Source organism: Equus quagga, chromosome 11 (assembly GCF_021613505.1).
Source record: "Equus quagga isolate Etosha38 chromosome 11, UCLA_HA_Equagga_1.0, whole genome shotgun sequence".
Lineage (NCBI taxonomy): Eukaryota > Metazoa > Chordata > Mammalia > Perissodactyla > Equidae > Equus > Equus quagga.
Window position 1 is genome coordinate 77,063,289 of NC_060277.1, and position 18,623 is coordinate 77,081,911.

General features: G+C 46.1%; 1 protein-coding gene across 1 annotated transcript; it reads left to right on the top strand.

The window, feature by feature from the left end:
• Positions 1-9,902: 9,902 nt before the first annotated feature.
• On the top strand, positions 9,903-12,673 carry LOC124246471 (histone H2B 1.1). The gene is given in 3 exon segments (XM_053770171.1): positions 9,903-10,003; positions 10,005-10,062; positions 12,268-12,673. Coding segments are annotated over 3 exon segments (342 nt in total). The 3' UTR covers positions 12,451-12,673.
• The last annotated feature ends 5,950 nt before the right edge of the window (positions 12,674-18,623 follow it).

Consider the following 18,623-nt stretch of genomic DNA (forward strand, 5'->3'; position numbering starts at 1 on the left):
GCCCCGCCCCGGCCGGGCCTCTCCGGCTCCGCCCCGCCGGTCGAGGAGCCCGCCCCCGCCGCGGCTCAGGCCACCGCCTCCTCACCTGGGCGGCGCGCACGCGCGGGCCGGGCGGCGGGGGCGCGCTCCGGGCCAGGCCGGGCTGCGGCGGCGGGGCGGCAGCGCCCCCTGGGGATGGGTGCTGGGATCTCCGGGGGCGGGCGCTCCCAAAGAGAGCCGACGTAGGAGGGTGGGCGGACTGAGGTTGCCAGGACTGCCCGCCTCCGCCCGAGCTTGGTAGATGCCGACAAAGTTACCGAAGTAGCTCGTGAAGCTTTTCGCGACGATAATTCATCATGATTCTGTCCCCCTGTCGCGAAGCCCATTCCTGTTCTGCGCACGTCCTCTCCATCCTTAAAATGATGGTTCATGCTCAGACTGAGAGATAATGAGAGCTGACTTGGGGATGCCGAAAATGCCCAGAGCTTTTCTAAGGGCCTTAGAGAACTAAAGTAACTTGTGACAGGGGCTAGAAAGTGGGGAAGCTGCAATTTCATCCAGGTCACTTGACTTTTAAGCCCCAGCGTTTAGCCATATGGCAGACTGCTCTCCTTCTGCAATGTTCCATGATCTATTTTTCTCTTCCACTCACCTGAGCATGTCATAAATGTTACCTTATATTGTTATTAAGTTTTTGATATATGTATGTATCATCTCCTTGGGATAGTTGTAGGCTTCTTGCGCATGGGGCCATGTCCTAAACTTATCCATATACCCCTTGGTACCCACCAAGTAGCTATTGTACTGCCCTTGTACATGTAAATGTGAAATCCACAATGGCTCGATGGAATGGAATGAGTTGTAAGTGGTCTCCAATTTATAAAGACATTGGTTGAGCCTGGAAAATTCTTTTGGAACTTAGACTGCATTTTCCCAATGAAAATATATTATAAATGGCTTTCTGAAGCAGTTGCACTCTTCAGTCTTGTGTTTCCGTTAGGACCATTTTCTATTCCAAAATCTACTAGGAAATCTAGAAGCCCCCGACGACCTGGCTGGGCTCCAACTCTATGGCTGAATTTGAGATGAGTAAACCAGACCGAAGGACCCTGCTCAAGGCCTGCTTCAGCTGCCAACCACCCACCCTGGCCAAGACAGAAGGGAAGACAGCTTGGTCCCCTCCCGAGGGAGCACACTGCCATCAGAAAGCTACTCAATCTCCCACACAGGCAGAGCTGGGTTGCAGTCTGTCCGTTAACAGCTCTCCTTCTCCAGAAGACACCACTCTGGATCTCAGTGTCTCCTTTGTGGAATAAGACGTCGACACTCTCCAGGGTAGGACTGTCCTTTGCCTGGGTCATTTGCGTGGGTGGCTCAGAGCATCAAGTGTGCTACAGTCCGAAAATGCCTGTCTTGGTATGTTTTAACATAAAGAGAACTGAATTTCAAAAAGAAAAGAAAGAAATCTCAAATTTTGTGCAATTTGGAGTAACAGGGACCACATGCAGTGGCCCATTGGTAAATGGATGTGGGTGGTTACCCTGAGCCCTGGGGTTGTTAGAGCTAATGAGATTGAACAGCGGGTAGGATCTATAGTGGTACAAGCTGTGGCTTTCAAATGGCCAAAACAAGGGAACTCTTGTTTTAATCTGTATCTTGTACAGGAGCCCAATGTATAAAACATACACTCAACATATGCAAAGGGTGTTTTATAAATTTATTTCATAAGCCCAAATTAGTGTAAAATCAGGCATGGAGACCAATGAGTCTCTTTTGATGAATCCAACTCTGTCCAGTGGGGCTCACCATCACCTTAAATCAGCCTCAGGACTCCAATTTACTCTTGTATGTTGTTTTGGTTGTACAGTATCAAGAAAATTCCAATATACATGGCTAAGCAGTAATTTGTTATTCATACAGTTTAACATCCAGCCTTTTTAAAGACCAATGCACAGCTACAATCTTATTAATCAATGACACATTGACAAGAAGTTCCAACATATGAAACTAAACACTGCGATCCGTATTCAAACTAGGTAACATAGAGCAGGTTAGCTCCTTATTAATCTCCTTTGTGATAAAACTTGAATATAAACACATTTGGATATGTATGCTTGTGTTACAGTTTAAAATATACACTAAAAACCAAAATAAAAGTTAATAACACCAATAACGAGACACACTATCATGAGTGATGTGATAAGCAATGGGATCTTCTACATAGTTTTTGGCTTTTGCATGAAAGGCAAAGAAAATCTGAGGTTCTGGTCTGGGTTAAAGGATCCCAAAGAGACACCACACCTAAAGGCACTATGTGACCTGGACTGGATCTCAAACCTGAAAAATGTAAAGGAGATTTCTGGGACAATTGTTGAAATTTGCAAACAGAATGTATATTAGATAGTAGCGTAATATCACTGTTAGTTTTCCTGAATTTGATCATTGTACTGTGGTTCCTTAAGAGAATGTCCCCTAGGTGATACCTTCTAAAGTATTTAGGGTCAAAGGGTATAATGTGTCAAAATGTTTGGCAAAGGTGACAATAATAATAGTGATAGTAATAATGTGTGTGAATATACATATAGTAGATAGATATAAATGGATAAAGCACATGTAGCAAAATGTTAACAATTGGTGAATATAGTTAAAGAATATATGGGAGCTTTTGTTTGCACTTTTCTTGTAACTTTTCTGTAAGTTAGAAATTATTTCAAAATATAAAGTCAAAAATCAAATAATGATCTAGAACTGTTCTAAAATAAGTTTATTTTTAAGAAATCAAATAACACTTAAAAGTGAACGTCAGGGGCCCAGCCCCAAGGCCGAGTGCTTAAGTTTGCACACTCTGCTTTGGCAGCCTGGGGTTTGCTGGTTCGGATCCTGGGTGTGGACCTACGCACTGCTCATCACCCCATGCTCTGGCGGCATCCCACATGGAAGAACTAGAATGACTTACAACTAGGATATACAACTATGTACTGGGGCTTTGGGGAGAAAAAAAAAAAGGAGGAAGATTGGCAACAGATGTTAGCTCAGGGCCAATCTTCCTCACCAAAAAAAAAAAAAAAAGCAAAAGTGAAAGTCACATGAGAAGTTTGTAGACATTCCAGAACTGAAAAACCAGCACACACTTTGAAAACTCTGGTACAGAAGATCTCTTAGCTCTGGTTGCTATAGATGTGCTAGGGGACTGTAAACACTGGACAATTCTAAAAACAAAAATAATTTAATATTTACCTTAGTTGTCGAATATGGCCATATGCCCTGAGAGGGTACATCCTGTTCTTGGCCTGAAATTCCTCTTCCCTGTTTTCGCCCCTCACCCCTCACCCCTATGGTCCAGCTAACTTCTGCTCATCCCCTAACTCTCAGCCTCAATATCACTTCCTCCAAGAGGGCTTCCGTGATCTCCTGAGTCAGGATTGGCTGTCCCTCCTCTGTGCCCCCACAGCACTCTAGAAGTGTCATCCCTGTTACAGCTCTGAATGTACTGAGCCTATTGGCCATCTCTCTCATTAGACTGTAAGGGCCATGAGGGCTGGAAATGATGTCTATTCTGTTCTTGGATGTAACTCTGGCACCCAGTAGCACAGTGCCTAGGGTGTGGAGCTCTTAAGAAATGCTTAATAAATGAATATGGAATGTTCTGCGAGTCTATGGGTTATGTAATGTGAGGTTGTAAATCCACGCCTTTGGTAGATTTTCTGCATTAAAATCAGTGTTTGTGCAACATTTAGCTCTTTCTCATCTCCTGCCCCTGGAAGCAGGTCTCAGGGCTGTGTTCACTTCTGTCCTGGGGCCGGACCTACACATTATATGCTCACACTGAACAAAAGCAGTTGATCTGAAAACCCCTCTGCAGTTGACAGCTGCTGGAGAGGATCTGCTCTGGGTTTTCCATGAAAATCAACTCTGAATTTTCCACAGCAAATATTTGTTCCCATTCCACTTTCCCAGAATGCTTCTGGGCCGCCCCACCCTCCCTCTCTTTACCAGGTGCTCTGCTTCCGGAAAGACAACTCATTTCAGCCTGAGTCCCGCATGACAGAAGTAGGATGGCTAGGGAAAACATAGTCACACAGCATACTCAAAGGGCGTTTTATGAATTTATTTTATAAACCCAGATTATTCTAGAGCAGAAGGAGAAAGACAAATCCATGTTGCAGAATGACTTCATAATGCACTCGCAACCATATAGAAATGATATGGGACTCTCTGCCTTAAATATTAAAACATACTTCCTTGTCTTTCATGCATAAGACTGGATTTGAACTAAGAATGCTGTATTAAAGACAGCATATATGCTCTCTATGGTCTCTGAAGCCTAAACTTTTTAAAAGTAAAAACAGACCCAACAGTTGCCACCCTGGTGTCATCGATAACTTGCCCACCTGCGGACTCCCTCCGTCTCCTTCCTCCCAACTCCTTCACCGCTGCCCTTCGCTCTGTAGGCCCCTCACAGGATGAAGGGAAGGGAGTTTTCATAGCAGAGATCATGGTCATAAACCACCCCGAAATCCCAGAGAGTGACTTAAAAATTTCACCTTCTCACCTCTGGCTTTTAAAGACAGACGATGAGCCAGGCAATTGCTAAAGACCTGGTCCTGGGTCCCGGGGATTTCTTTCTCTGCTGTCCCTGTAGCCCAGCTGAGCTGACACCTGACAGTGTTGCGTTGGGGACAAGGATCTTGCCTTAGCTCTTTGGAGTGGCTGATAGGGAAGACAGAGCTCCTTTTAACATAAACTAAGCACAGAGGAAGTTGGGAGATATCAGCTGAAGTGGGGGGGGGGGGGGGGGGGGGGGGGGAGGGGGGGGAGGAAGAAGCGAAGGAAGGGGCTGCCACTGCTAGGGTCTCAGGGCAGCAAGTGGACAGTAACAAGACTCTGGTTCTCCATTTTTAGGTTTCATCGTCCTTTGATGAAAACATGTAGGCTTTCTCTCCCAAGACAAATGTCTTAAGCTCATATACAAAACAGTTTGTACATGGACTCCCTCGCCCCCTACCCAAAATAATCTGTCTATGGATCCCAAGTTAAGAACCCCTGAGCTAAGGGAAGAGTCACACCACTGGTCCTAATCACTGGGAAATGGAGAAGGGTTTAAGCAAGCCGTCACTGTCAGTCTGCTGTGAGTCACCAGACAGGGCTTTCCCAAGAGTACATCCCTCTGTGTGGGCAGAGGACCCAGAGATTTAAGGCCACAGGAAAGAAAGAGTCAGATGGTGGAGGCGGACACAGCAGTGGATTGCCTCCAGAATTTTTCCTGCCAGTGACAACATCGCTTCTGACTATAAACATTTCATGGGATTGCATCCTCTTTGCTAATTACACAAGTGCTTATCACTCTGAGTCAGAGCTGGTTGTTCAAGCATGTCCCTAAGCTCACTATGACCCGGGCCGTGTCCTACTCATCCTTTTGTTTCCAGCCCTCAAGCTGTGCCTGGTGCCCCTTAGATATTTCTTGAATTGAGTAGATGAGTTAAGTAGTGAGTTAATTTATTAGTAAGTGGGTGTGCGTAGATGTCGTATTATATTTCAAGGAGTATGTGGCATTCTCTAAGCCCCAGCCAGAAAACCACTAAATCTCAAACTATTCTGGCCACTGGAAGTCGTCCTAGAGCTAGAAAATTTGGGAGTATGATAGGAACCCAGGAGAGGGGAAACAAAAAGGCACACCCACACTCGGTTCATGGATTGAGAGTGTCTTAAGGCAGGACACCTCAAACTTTAAAGTGTGTAAGAATCACCTAGGAGCTTGTTTGAAATGCAGAGTCTCAGGTCCACCCCAGAGCTACTGAATCAAAACATGCATTTGACAAGATCCCCAAGTGATGCTGCTGCAGCCACTTTGCCAACCATACTTTGAGTAGCCAGATTCCAAGGAATCTTAGTGGTCATATAATCAAACACATACACCCCTTTACAGATGGGGAAACTGAGTCCCAGGCAGAGCAGCTGACTTTGACTAGGTCAAAGTGAGGCACCGATAGAGCTGAGACCAGAACTTAATACTTCTGATTTGGGTAGTGGATAGTTTCTACCACCCAACATGGACATCCATTTGTTAGACAATGTGCAGGGGGAGGAGTAAAGAGAAGTAATGGGGGACAGCACCTTAGATCTTCTCTGGGCAACTGCAGTACCTCTGTACCCCATTCCTAAGGGGGGTGCTGTTGTCCTCCTTTTCCCCATGCCCTTTTTCTCCTCTTCTAAGAGCTTGCAGTAGAGGTTAGAGAGGATATTGCTGGAGTTGGGGAAAATTCCAATTCATTGCTTCCCTCCACCTGACAAGGTAGCAAGTAGTTAATACTAATATCGCCCACCATTAATATTTGGTTAGTACCTACAGAACTGACCTTCCAGGAAGAATGGGACATCACACTCAAGGTGACATCTTCTAAGCTGTCTCCCAAATCTTCTTTCCTCTTGCCATTCACCCAGAGTTTCTCAACTGGTGAGTGGCAGCAGGACCCATCTCGAGTTAAGATCATGAAATAAAATGACACTAAAATGCAGTCAACTGGATTATTGGATTCCAGATCAACTGGATTTTCCAATTAACTGGGTTAATTCCTCAGACTATCTAGAGGTTGAAATAATATAAGCAGTACTTCTATCCAAATTCTGACTACCTGAGCCCTACAGAAATGATATATGGGGAAAGTTTCAATGATTTAAAAGTATAATCCATAAAACCTGAGACCTCAGAGGCCATGTAATCCATTGTCCCCAATACCTGAATCCCCTCTACTGTTTGCTCCACAGCCTGGACCTACCTGGGCCAATTGACTCATCAGGCCTCCCCCGTGCCCTGCAGACGTCTCCACATTAAAGCAGGCTCCAACACCCTTCCTCTCAGTCTTCCTCCTGAATCACTGCCCACACTCGCTCCATGCCATGTATGCCACCCAACTCTCAATGGTCCCATCTTCTGCTCTTGTTACTTATTGTTCTTATTTATGAGCTTGGATGTTCCTTTGGCTCTGATAGTCCAGCAAGATAGGACTAGGTTGAAGTGAATTATAATCAAGGAGGGGAGCCAAGATCATCGCCAGTTTAAGGAGGAGCCTCCTGTTTCTCTTGAGTTGACGTGCCTTTTAGAGTTTGTATCCACAGAATCCTATTTTTACTGATCTCTTTGAAGTCTGCCTTCTCGAGGTCTAAAGTCTGTGTCTGACTGTGTTTGTCTCTTAGCCACAGAACAGTCACTTTCTCCTAGTGTCCCCATCCTTCCCAAGTCTCTCATTAGCTCTCTGTACTGAACAGGATTTGGCTCAGAGTGTCATTTTCTCCATACTCGGGAAGCAGTGGTGGTACAGTGGCGCTCGAGCTTTAGGTACCTGTACCAGAGGCTTAGGATAGTGGTTGGGGATCTTCATTTTAATAAACAGCCCAGGAAGTTCTGCTGCAGGTGGGCAGGGGCCCTAACTTGGAGAAATATTGATGGGAATTTTGGTGTCAGAGACACCGGAGTTCACTTCCTAGCTCTGCAGCTTACTACCTGTGTGACCTTGACCAAACTAGTTCATCTGTCTAAGCCTCAATTCCCTCGTCTTTATTAAAGAGATGATAAAACCCACTTCCGAGCATTAAAACAATGAAATGAGATGACATCTATAAAGTGCTCTGTATAATTCAAGGCGGGTAGCAAGCACTCAGTAAACACAAGCCAGCATTGCTATTAGCGTAATTGCTCCCTTTCTCTTCAGGATAGGGAAATTATTGGCAGGTAATAATTTATTGCATGCCCTTTTTAGCAAACTAAGATTTCTAATATCTGCCTGTGAGTCTTCTAATCACCCGGTGATTTTCTTCTGTGTGAGTTTTGTGATTCCTACTGGTGATTTATTACCATTCCCATGCATAGCCATGGGCTTTGCACTTAGCGGGGGGTCAAAATTTGCAGACTATTTTTAAATGAGTGAATGCCACCTGGCCAGGCCTTCTGTGCTACACTCCCACTGCAACACCACATCTGTTCTTCTTCTCCTCCCCCAAATGCCCTCCAGCATCCCCTTGACATTCCTTGTTGATCTAGTTTCCTCCTGGCCTGATCCTTCCCGTTGCCCCAGTCCAGTGAAGAGGGCCCTCCCATGAAGCCTTGATGATACCTGCCAGTTTGTATTTATTTCTTTGCCTTAAAACTTCCAATCCACTTCCTCATATATGCTCTATGCATATATTATGTTTTTAAATAGAGAAATAATAAGAGATGAAGCTAGTGAAATGATAGTAGGAGTTGGGGTGGTGGGTGGCGCCTGGCTTTGACCACCAGGGAACCACTTTTTCCTTTTTCCTTTCACAGAAGCGTTCAGTTGAACCTCTGTTGTTGTTATTAAGTGATTAATTCAGAAGACTTGAGCATCCACTATGGATAAGTTACATCCCATGTTCTCCACCAATGAATACATGCGTGTCGCAACAGCGCAGGGCACACACTTATAACTACAAGGATCGTGGGGCTCTGGTGTTGAGGTTTGCAAGGTGGTAGAGCATGGGGTTAGAAGCAAAGGCCCAAGGGCTGGTTCTGCCACTTATGTACTGTACGTGACCCTGAACAAGTCACTTCAGCCTTCTGAGACTCAGTTTCCTCTTCTGTAAAGTGAGAGTAATACTAGTATCGTACCTCATAATGGTGCTATGATAATTAAATGAGATAACGTGTGTTAAATACTTAGCATGGGGTCTTGGGACAGTTAGGGCTCAGTAAGTGTAAGCTGACACTGCTGTTATTATCCACCAGTCCCCCCACCGGGGCTTTGATGCGGCTCCTAACTAGGTGGGAGAGGAAAGGCTGTTTGTTCTGACCGGGTTCTTCTCGTCCTTTCACACCCTGGTTCTCTGGTGTCTTATTTTCTCTTGGTTTGTGTCAGGCTGGTCACTTATAGCTGAGCTGATGTGCTCATTGCAGGCAGCGCACGGCCTCTGGAGCTGCAGTTTCTCAACATTCAGTCTTGAACGTGGGGTGACTTCCTGGCTTTCCTATTTGTGCTTTGTCACCTGAGTTCCTAATTGCTGTTGCAGAACCAGGTACATATTTGCCTTTCAGGAGATACATTTCTTTCCCAATTCAAATACAAATACATGGGGCATAAGCATGATGCCCATGAAAAGCGGCTCCCCCTACCCCAACCCCAACCCCACATCTCATGGTGGTGTATTAGGAAGGTTTTATAGATCAATGAATCCCAAATCTAGCTCCTTATTAGATTCACCTGGGATGCTTTAGAAAACCACAGCTTCCTACATTCCACTCCCAGTCCTTTTCAACTGAAATTTTTGTGGCTAAGAACCACTGTAATAAGAACACCTAGAGTTACACACAGAAAACGAATACCTTCTGAGATGAGTGTGGCCTGGGAGATTGATGGCCATTACATTAAAGTTGGTTGTTCTCTCTTTCACATGGGATAGAGCTGAAGACAGCTGAAGATTTTTTTTTTTGAGGAAGATTAGCTCCAAGCTAACATCTGCTGCCAATCCGCCTCTTTTTTGCTGAGGAAGATTGACCCTGAGCTAACATCCATGCCTATCTTCCTCTGCTTTATATGTGGGATGCCTGCCACAGTGTGGCTTGCCAAGTGGTGCCGTGTCCACACCTGGCATCCAGACTGGCAAACGCTGGGCTGCCGAAGCGGAACGTGTGAATTTAACTGCTGCGCCACCGGGCCGGCCCCAGAAAGCTGAAGATTTTGTTTCCCGCCTCATGCTCCTTTCAGGAATGCAACACCAGCCTGCTTTAGACTCTACACCTAATATCTCTTAAGGATTCTGAGAGCCTGCATCTCTGGCAGGTGTAGTCACTCACCACTGATTTTATTAGGAAAGAATTTCTTCCAGCTCTCCCTATAAAACCTCTTTGGAGGGTGCACTTGCTTAAGGCCACTGCCCTGAGCTACAAGTGTAAGGATTAAGCCTTCCGCATGTACTTCATTTGCTTACGTGGCCTAAGATTCCCTAAGAAGACTACAAATTATATTCTAGCCAAAAAGAAGTATGAGTGGACCAGCTCAGCTGTTGGGAAAGAGGAGGAGGAAGAAGAAGGAGGCGTATTTTAGTTACATGGGGAAAATCCTAAAGCAAGTGAGTTGCAACTCTCTATAGAAGCTTAGAATGGCCAAGACAGGGATCGCGTTAGGGGCCCTGGGTGTGATCTTGACTTCAACTTATTCTGATACAGGAATCCTTCTTCACACATTGAGTTAAGTTGTGTGCAAACAGCTCCTATAAACTGGATCTGCTAATGGCTGCTATCTTCTCCCGCTTGGCTTGCTTTCTACTGGCAGCAACTCTGAACACCTGAGCCTCCAGTGTCTCTTTTTTTCTTGTGCCTGTTGACAGGCAATCTGTAAACTGATTCTTAAATACCCTCCCCTTTTCTTGGGGAGAGGGGATTCACCACCTCGTCTGTTCTATCACTTTGAAGAGCTGCATATATCAGGTTTTCATTAAATGGTGCTCTGTACTTAGAATATTCCTTAAGTGGGTAGGCACTCTTATTCCTGCTTGCCATCCACCTAACCTCACCCCGTGGCATAAAAAATGTAGAAAACAAAATCAGGAAAGTCTCCCCCTTCAAAAGAAGCAATGGGGAAGAGAGTGAGGAGATTCTATGAAAGATGTGCTAAGGCTTGATTTTGGATTTTACTTCTTCATGACAATGAAGCAAGGCTGAGTGCTCATGTGTGTTATTGTAGCAAAGCTCTCTGTATTCTGGTAGCATCATTTTGAATCTGTTGCTTACCTTGGGAAAAGAAGAGAAAAATGGGAATAAGGAAAGAAAAGAGAAGGAGAGAAGGTGCATGAAGGTGTATGAAATTGAGCAGGGTTTCTCAACCGCAGCGCTGTTGACATTTTGGGGCTGGATAATTCTTTGTTGTTGGGGGAGTGGGGGATGCGCTGTCCTGTGCATTGTAGGATGTTGAGCAGCATCCCTGGTCTCTACTCACTAAATGCCAGTAGGACGCTCCCTCCCTGTTGTGACAACAAAAATGTCCACAGTTATTGTGCAATATCCCCTGGAGGGCAAAATCGCCCCCGTTGAGGACCACTGCTGGAGATCCTGCATTTGGCTGGAAGGGCCCCTCCATAGGAATATTTGGACTAAGCAGTCCTCTAATCATTAGTCTTTTCTTGGCCTATGCTTGACCTTGTGGGTCTGGCAGGCCACTCTGCTTCTTCAAACCTCCCAAAGGTCGGGTCTGTGCCTTGGGTCAGCCTCTCAGGGTGCTGTGAGGATAAAACAAGATGTGGGTTGGATAAATGTATTGCGTGTCTAAGCGTGAGCCAGGGCTGCTCCGGCAGCTCAGATGAAAACAGTGGGGGCTCTATCATTATGGGGCTTGTGATCCTGTGAGGGAGGGACATTAAGGAAATACTTGTAAGTTATTAGATGCAGGAGAAGCCTTTCGAATCCCGCTTCAAGGATTTCCTTTCACAAAAAAGGAACTGAGGCCTGGCGCGAGAATACGACTTGCTTACATGACATCTCATTTCCAGACAGAGGTAGGATTAGAGGCCTGGGTGAGTGATTCTCAGGGGGGCATTCTTTTGACTATTGCAGCTGCCTCTCGAACTTTAGACAAGAACTCTAATGACATGAAGCGGTGTGATAGGCTCTGAGAACACGGAGGGCTCTGGTCCTCAGTGGGAGGTTGTGTGGAAGGCAGATATACCAGAGATGGCTCCTGGGGAAGAGCCTTAAAGGATGGCTAGGATTTGAAAGGTAGAGTTGGGTGTGGGCATGGTAGGTAGAGGTGACAGATAAACAGTGGCATGGAGACTGAAAACACAGAGACACATCTGAGGAAGAGCAAGCTGTCCCAGCTTGGCTGGAGATCATGTTGGCACAAGGACATCAGCCTGGAAATTGAGAAGCATTAAAGTGCTTACTTATATGAAATATAGAGTGTGAAAGTATACACTAAACTAAAATTATATTTTCCATCTCCACAACATGTTGGATGTTAACTCTGACTCTATTAGGAAAGACTGAGGTACAAAAGTTGAAGTGACCAGAGTTAGTCTGTATTCTCCAGACACGAGTTATCTTGCTCACCAACTACAAATTCCCCTCTCCCTCCAACTTCCTCAGAGACAGCTGACAGGTACAATGGCCAGGTTTCTTTCATCAAATCCCCACCGTTGTCCCTTTTGTGGTTCCTGTGGTTCCACATGTGCACGAATCCACACAAGCCATAGACGCATGGGTGCTGGGGTAGACTATAAATCGCTCACTATGGGAAGCCTTCTCGTCTCTGTCTCACCCTCATGCCATTTCTCCCCCAGACCCACCCAGACTTCAGTGGGTACTCCTGGATCTTGGATGCCCTGGGCTCTCTGGAGGATTGGCGGCTGGAACGGGTTAGCCTGGAGGCGGTTAGGCTGTCCTTCTACAACCACAGGAGAGCCGTCACCAGCCGAGAGATCCTTGAAGCAGTCAAGCAGAGATCCTCTCGGAAGAGCTTTTGAGTAAATGAAGTGGTTCTGAATGGCCCTGTTCTTGAAATGATTGCACTTGTCAAAAACAAAAGTTGGACATCAGAAGGCTGAGTTGGAAGAACAAGGCATCTGAGATGTACTTGCTGCACCAGGAGTCCTGGTGCCCCACACCTGCTCTCTGGGTCCTGTGGTTTTAGCCTCTGAATTAATTTTGTGAAAAAAAGAATAAAGTCATTTTCTATTGATGTGTGTATGTTATGCCTGTGGGTTATGGCTTTTACATTTTTCTCAGGCATGCTTATCCCCTGTTTTGAACTTACTTGTTGTCTTTTTGGAGGACACAGTTCAACCCATCATCGCCCCCTCCCCCTCTAGGGTGGAGGCTGCTGCCCTGGAATGAACTCATGATTTTTTTTTTTTAATTTAAGTACCTCTACCTTGATTTGCAAGAAATAAAAAATAAAGAGAAAAGAGATATGTTTGGTCTTTGAGTATAGGGCTTATGGTATTGGTTATCTACATAGCACTTAGCATAATAGCAGATATGTAATATGTGATGGATAAGCTGGTCCCGACAGTGGAAAAAAAATATTATAAAATACAATAATTTGGGAGCAGAAAGAATAAATGGTCTGATATATTTTAGATATGGTGGTCTGGAAAAGCCTGGGTAGGTGACATGAAGGAAGAGAAGGTGCTAAGCATGGGGAAGGATTCTGGGCAGAGGGAACAGCCTGAGCAAAAGTCCTGAGGCAGGCAGGAAAGCATTTAGCTTGTTAGAGAAATTAAATGAAAATCAGGGTTCTAGCAAGCAAGGGAGAGCACAGTAGGAGGTGAGGTTGGAGAGAAAGGCTGGGGCCAAGTCAGGCAGGGGTGGGTTTTTATTCCAGGGCGGTGTGAAGCCACTGAAAGATTTTAACTAGGGAATTGGCATCTTGTTTAGCTTTTTTGTCCTGTTTTTGTTTTTAGTTGAGGTGTAACCTCCAGTAAAGTGTACAAATTGTAAGCACACCTCAAAGTTTTACATATATATACCCAGATTAAGATACAGAACATGTCCATCACTGTTGATACTATGTCAAGAATAGGTTGAAGAGAGTGTGGAAATGGGAAGATTAGTTAGAGATGTTTTGTATGAATTGAGCAGAGAGATGATAGTGGCTGCGTAAGTGTGGGTAGCAGTCAAGATTGAAAGAAGTGAAGAGATTTGAAATGCAAATCTATTGACTCTTCCTCAAAAGGTAGAGTCAATAGAATTTGCTAATGGAATGGGCATATGGAGTGAATAGAAAAGTGATGATTGCTAGGTTTTGAGCTTGAGCAGTGTGGCGGACAATGGTGTCATTTAGAGAAGACTAAAGGAAGGAGGACAGGTATTGGGGGAGAATTCCATTCTGTACAGGTTAAGTTTCAAACACCCATGAAACATGCAAATGGAGATGTCAATTGATAGGGCTGGACCAAAGATACAAATTTGGGTGTCATCAGCATAAAAAGGGGATATATAAATCATCAGGAATGGGTGTGATTACCTAAGAAGATGGGGTAAAAAGGAAAAGACAAGATGATCCAGAACCAAGACCATAGGAATTCTAATATTTAGAATCAGATAGTGGAGAACTGGCAAAGGAAACCAAGGAGGAGACATCTGAGAAGTCAGGAGAAGGTGGTGTCATGGAAGCCAAGAGGGGAGAAAGTGGTCCGGTCTGCTATGCCCTATCCAGGGGAGAGTGTTAAAAGGAGATATTTATGTCCGTTGCATTTGGTGACATGGAGATCATAGTGGCCTTGAGAAAGTCAGCTCACTGGAGCAGGGTGGGTATTGGGCAGATCTGAGGAGGCTGAAGGGTGACTGGGAGGTTGTCAGTGGAGACAACTATTTTGACGGTGTTGAGACAAAAAGAGAAATTTAGCACTGAAAGAGGACAGAGACATGGGCCGGTAGCCAGAGTCACTTGGTATAGAGAGAGAGAGATTTAAGGTGAGATGCTAGAGCTTAATTGTTTGCCAGTGGGAATTCCCCAGGATAGAAGGAGATATTAATCCAGAAGAAAGTAGAGAAAGTCAAAGGATCCAGGACCTTGAGAAGGTGAAGGGGTGGGACTCAGAGTAGAAGCGAAGGAAGAGAAGATGTGGACACACGTTGGTCAGTTTAGAGATTCGATGATGAAAAGAAGAGGAAGTTAGTACCTATTTTCTCTTTTTTGATGGGACAAGTGAAAGTGGAGGAGGGGCACGGGAGGCTTGAAGATAAGATATGAAGTTGTTTTCAGAGGGAGTGGGGGAGTGAGACTTGAACTCATGTGGACAGATTGCTCACAAGGAATGCGTGTCTGTTTAAGGTCTGTGATCATGCGTCGAAAGCAAAGCCAGTCTTGCCGTGGGACCTGCTCCAGCCTCATGTGTCTGCTCCAGTGCGGTGCCGAGAATGCAGCTTGGGTTCTGCTGAGTGAGCCAGGAAGGAGACAGGGGCAAGGGAGTGGCTCCATGATGGACCATGCAATCCAGGCCAGCCAGGAGGGGCAGGGGGACGAGATGGGTGAGCACATTGTGGGGTTCACAGAAGGCCCAGAAGATGTCAGGCTTGTAAAGTGAGTCTTAAAGAAGGACTTTTCTCTCTCCAGCACCCTTTAGCGTTAGCTAACCCATGAGGGCACTTGCCTAAGAAGCAGGGGTGACACCCAGTGACCACTCTTTGAAGTGCACCACTGGGTTGTCGGTGATCCTGAAGCACCCTTGTGTGAAATAATCAGGGGGGTTCTGCGCCATTGGGAGGCACTCACGCCCTCCCGCATTCTCTCCATAGTTGTCTCTGTGGGATCCTGTACTACGACTGGCCCAGCGCTCTCTAAGCGGATGGAGAGGCTGCTGCTCAAGGGGGTAACTAGAAGTGGACAGCCGAGGCACTGAGGGCAGTCTGGGGGCTGTTAGCTCAGACCTGGGCTTCTCTGCTAGGTTCCTGCTGTCCTGGGGATTCGGGACAAGCATTCTAGGATGGCTTTGGGTGTTCCCAAAGCCCTGCCAGGGTGTAGACAAACGCCGGGTAGTGACACAAGCCTCTTCCAGCCCACCGTTGTCCTGGGGAGTTGTCATGCTGGCTGACTCAAGAACTGAGTGAGGACTCCCCTCTCTCTACCTCCCCCTGAGAGTTGACTGACCTCAGGATCTGAGAGGGTCCTAATGTCTCTGGCTCCGCCTAGGCTCCTCCTGCCCCAAGGACTGGGATCTGGCTTAGTCTAGAGGGAAACCTGGGTTGCTCCCTAGTCCTGTCACCCATCATAGGTATTGGGCTAGACTTTTGGGCCAAGGAGTTGGGTCCCTTAGTTAGGGGCTGTTCCACCCATAGTAAACACAAAGAGGACTGAGATAGGATGCCTAGCCCCTTTTACAATGACCTGAGGTACTTTTACTGTTCTAATTACCTTTTACTAGGACCTCCTATTTATCTTTCACTTTCAGAGGTTAGCAAGTCAGGTTTTTTTTTTTTGTCTTTTAAAGATTTTATTTTTTTCCTTTTTCTCCCCAAAGCCCCCCCGGTACATAGTTGTATATTCTTCGTTGTGGGTCCTTCTAGTTGTGGCATGTGGGACGCTGCCTCAGCGTGGTCTGATGAGCAGTGCCATGTCCGCGCCCAGGATTCAAACTAATGAAACACTGGGCCGCCTGCAGCGGAGCGCGCGAACTTAACCACTCGGCCACGGGGCCAGCCCCGCAAGTCAGGTTTTAAGTCCAAGCACCAGAGGGTGAAAAGGAGGTGTGTCTCTGAGGCGTGAACCCTGGAGTGGGGCAGGTGAGGAGGATGGTTCCTAAGGTGGTCAAGAAATGGAGGAAGACTGTCTGACTCACCTCGAACCCTCTTCCCCACCTCTTCTCTCACAATCCCCAGCTGGAAGTTGACTTTGAACTTCGGGGCAGCCTGGTGTAGTGGAAAAAGCTTGCGCTGAACTTGTGGTCAGGTAATCAGTTGACCACATCTGTTTCCACATCTGTAAAATGATGATGGCAATGCCCACTGCACAGGGTAGTGAAAGTTAAATAACGTACATGAAAATGTTTCTTACGTCGACATGGTGCTTTGGTTTAAAGCGTTATTATTAGATTTTCACAGCAAGGTAGACTTCATACGTTTTAAGGAGAAAGAAAAACTTAATGGCAATGAAATTCCATTAGAGGTGATCACTGGGGGCGGGGGGCGGGGGTGGTCCATCAGAGGCAAGGTGGCGGCTGATGTCCCTTCCACGACTGAGAGAGCACAGAGGGAGGAGCGTGTAAGGAGAAGCACACCAACAGGCCTTGGAGCCAGACAGACTTAGCTTCAGACCCCAGCTCCACCTGTTACTACCTGTGGCACCTCGGACAAGTCACGGAACCTCCCAGGTTGTCAGTGTCCCCCTGTGTGCAATGGAGATACTTCCTACCTCCCTGATTGTTGGTTGTCCAACAACAGATTGTTGAGACAATTAGATGAGGTGCTGCCTATAAAGCCCTGGAACAGAGTAGGCACTCAATGAGTGATATGTTGAAAACTCATTAATTCAGGTAGTTCCAAACCAAGTATTTGGGGCATATGTTATGGGCTAGGCACCATGCTAGGTGCTGGGTGACAACGCACAGCTTTCAGTCGGACAATTCTGGTTCAGATCCCAGCTTTACCACTTACTGGCTGTAGAAACATATTTAACTTCTTTGAGCCCCAGCTTCCTCATATGTAAAGTGAGGGAGAATGAAGCCTATTGTAAGAGATTGTTGTAATAATTATAGAATCTATGTAAAGCATTTAGCACACTACTGGCACATAAAAAGTGTAAAAAATGGCAGCGATTGTGATGAACACAGTTATTTTGAAGCAGTAAAAGGAGGAGATGCTGACGGATCAGATTTAAAGCTGGACCCAAATGACTTTTCTTTGTTGATAGCATTAAATCCATTCTTTTTCCAAAGATTGGCCCTGAGCTAACATATGTTGCCAATCTTCTTTTTTTTTCTCTTCTCCTCAAAGCCCTGTGGTACATAGTTGTATATTCTAGTTGTAGGTCCTTCTGGCTCTGCTGTGTGAGATGCCACCCCAGCATGGCTTGATGAGCAGTGCTAGGTCCGCACCCAGGATCCGAACCAGTGAAGCCCTGGGCCGCCAAAGCCGAGTGCATGAGCTTAACCACTCGGCCACAGGGCCAGCCCCTTCAATCCATTCTTGAACCAACCTTGTCTGAATTAAATAAAATATGAGATGTTATTTCTCCTTATACACATGTGCTCTTTACCCCCTAAATACATAAAGCAAGAGAGAGTTCCATTGACTCTGAAGAGGGGTGGCAAAATACTAAAATGGGCAAGAGAGGACAGCTGTGAAATTTGCCTTTAGAGTTCTTTAGAAAAGTTTTTTGAGGATTTTAAGTGTTTTCGCCAAGAGTATTGTTTTCCCTGCTCGCCACCATTGCCCAGGTGCCCACACCTTAATGTCCCTGGGGAAATCCCCATTTATGGTCTCTGTCTCCCTGGTCCAGTTGCCTTGACTTAGAGGAAATGCAAACTTGACCTTTGTTCCCAATGGGGATCCTGGCCCAGCCCGGCCTGCTAACCGCAGCCTCCTCCTGCCTTCTCCTTTCTCCCAGCTTCCTGGTTCTGCCCCTTGGCTCTGGCCAGGTCCAGCAGTTCTAAAGTTTGCTGCCTTTTGCTCCTGCAAGGACTGGCTTTCAACATGGTCTCTGTCCACGCCCACAGCTGAGCAAAGGCCTGACCTGTGTGTACACAAACCCCTCCCTGGCTGGCCTCTCCCTGGAAAGTTGATCACTAGCCCATAAAAGGGCCCAAACACTCAAAACAAGACTCACGGTCAGATTGGGGATTTAAAATTGTGACTTTTAAACTCAGGTCAACCTTCCTTCTTTTCCAATGCTGCTGCCTTATCCTTTCTGAGTGTTTCCCACAGGCCTAACCCTCCTGTCTTAAACCTTCCAGTGGCTGCCGTGCCCCAGAGGGCTTCCCATGCTGGGAATGGTCTAGAGTTCCTATCCCCACTGTAGAATGACTGTGACAATAGCCACGCTTTATTTTCACTCCTGCTACAAGTGTTTCTTGAGCACCTACTAAGTGCCAGGCACTGTTCTAGATAGTGGGGGTTGGCAGGGAACAAGACAGTAAAGTCCTTGCCCTCACGGAGCTTATATTCTGAAAGTGGAGAAACACTAAACAAATATCTAGTG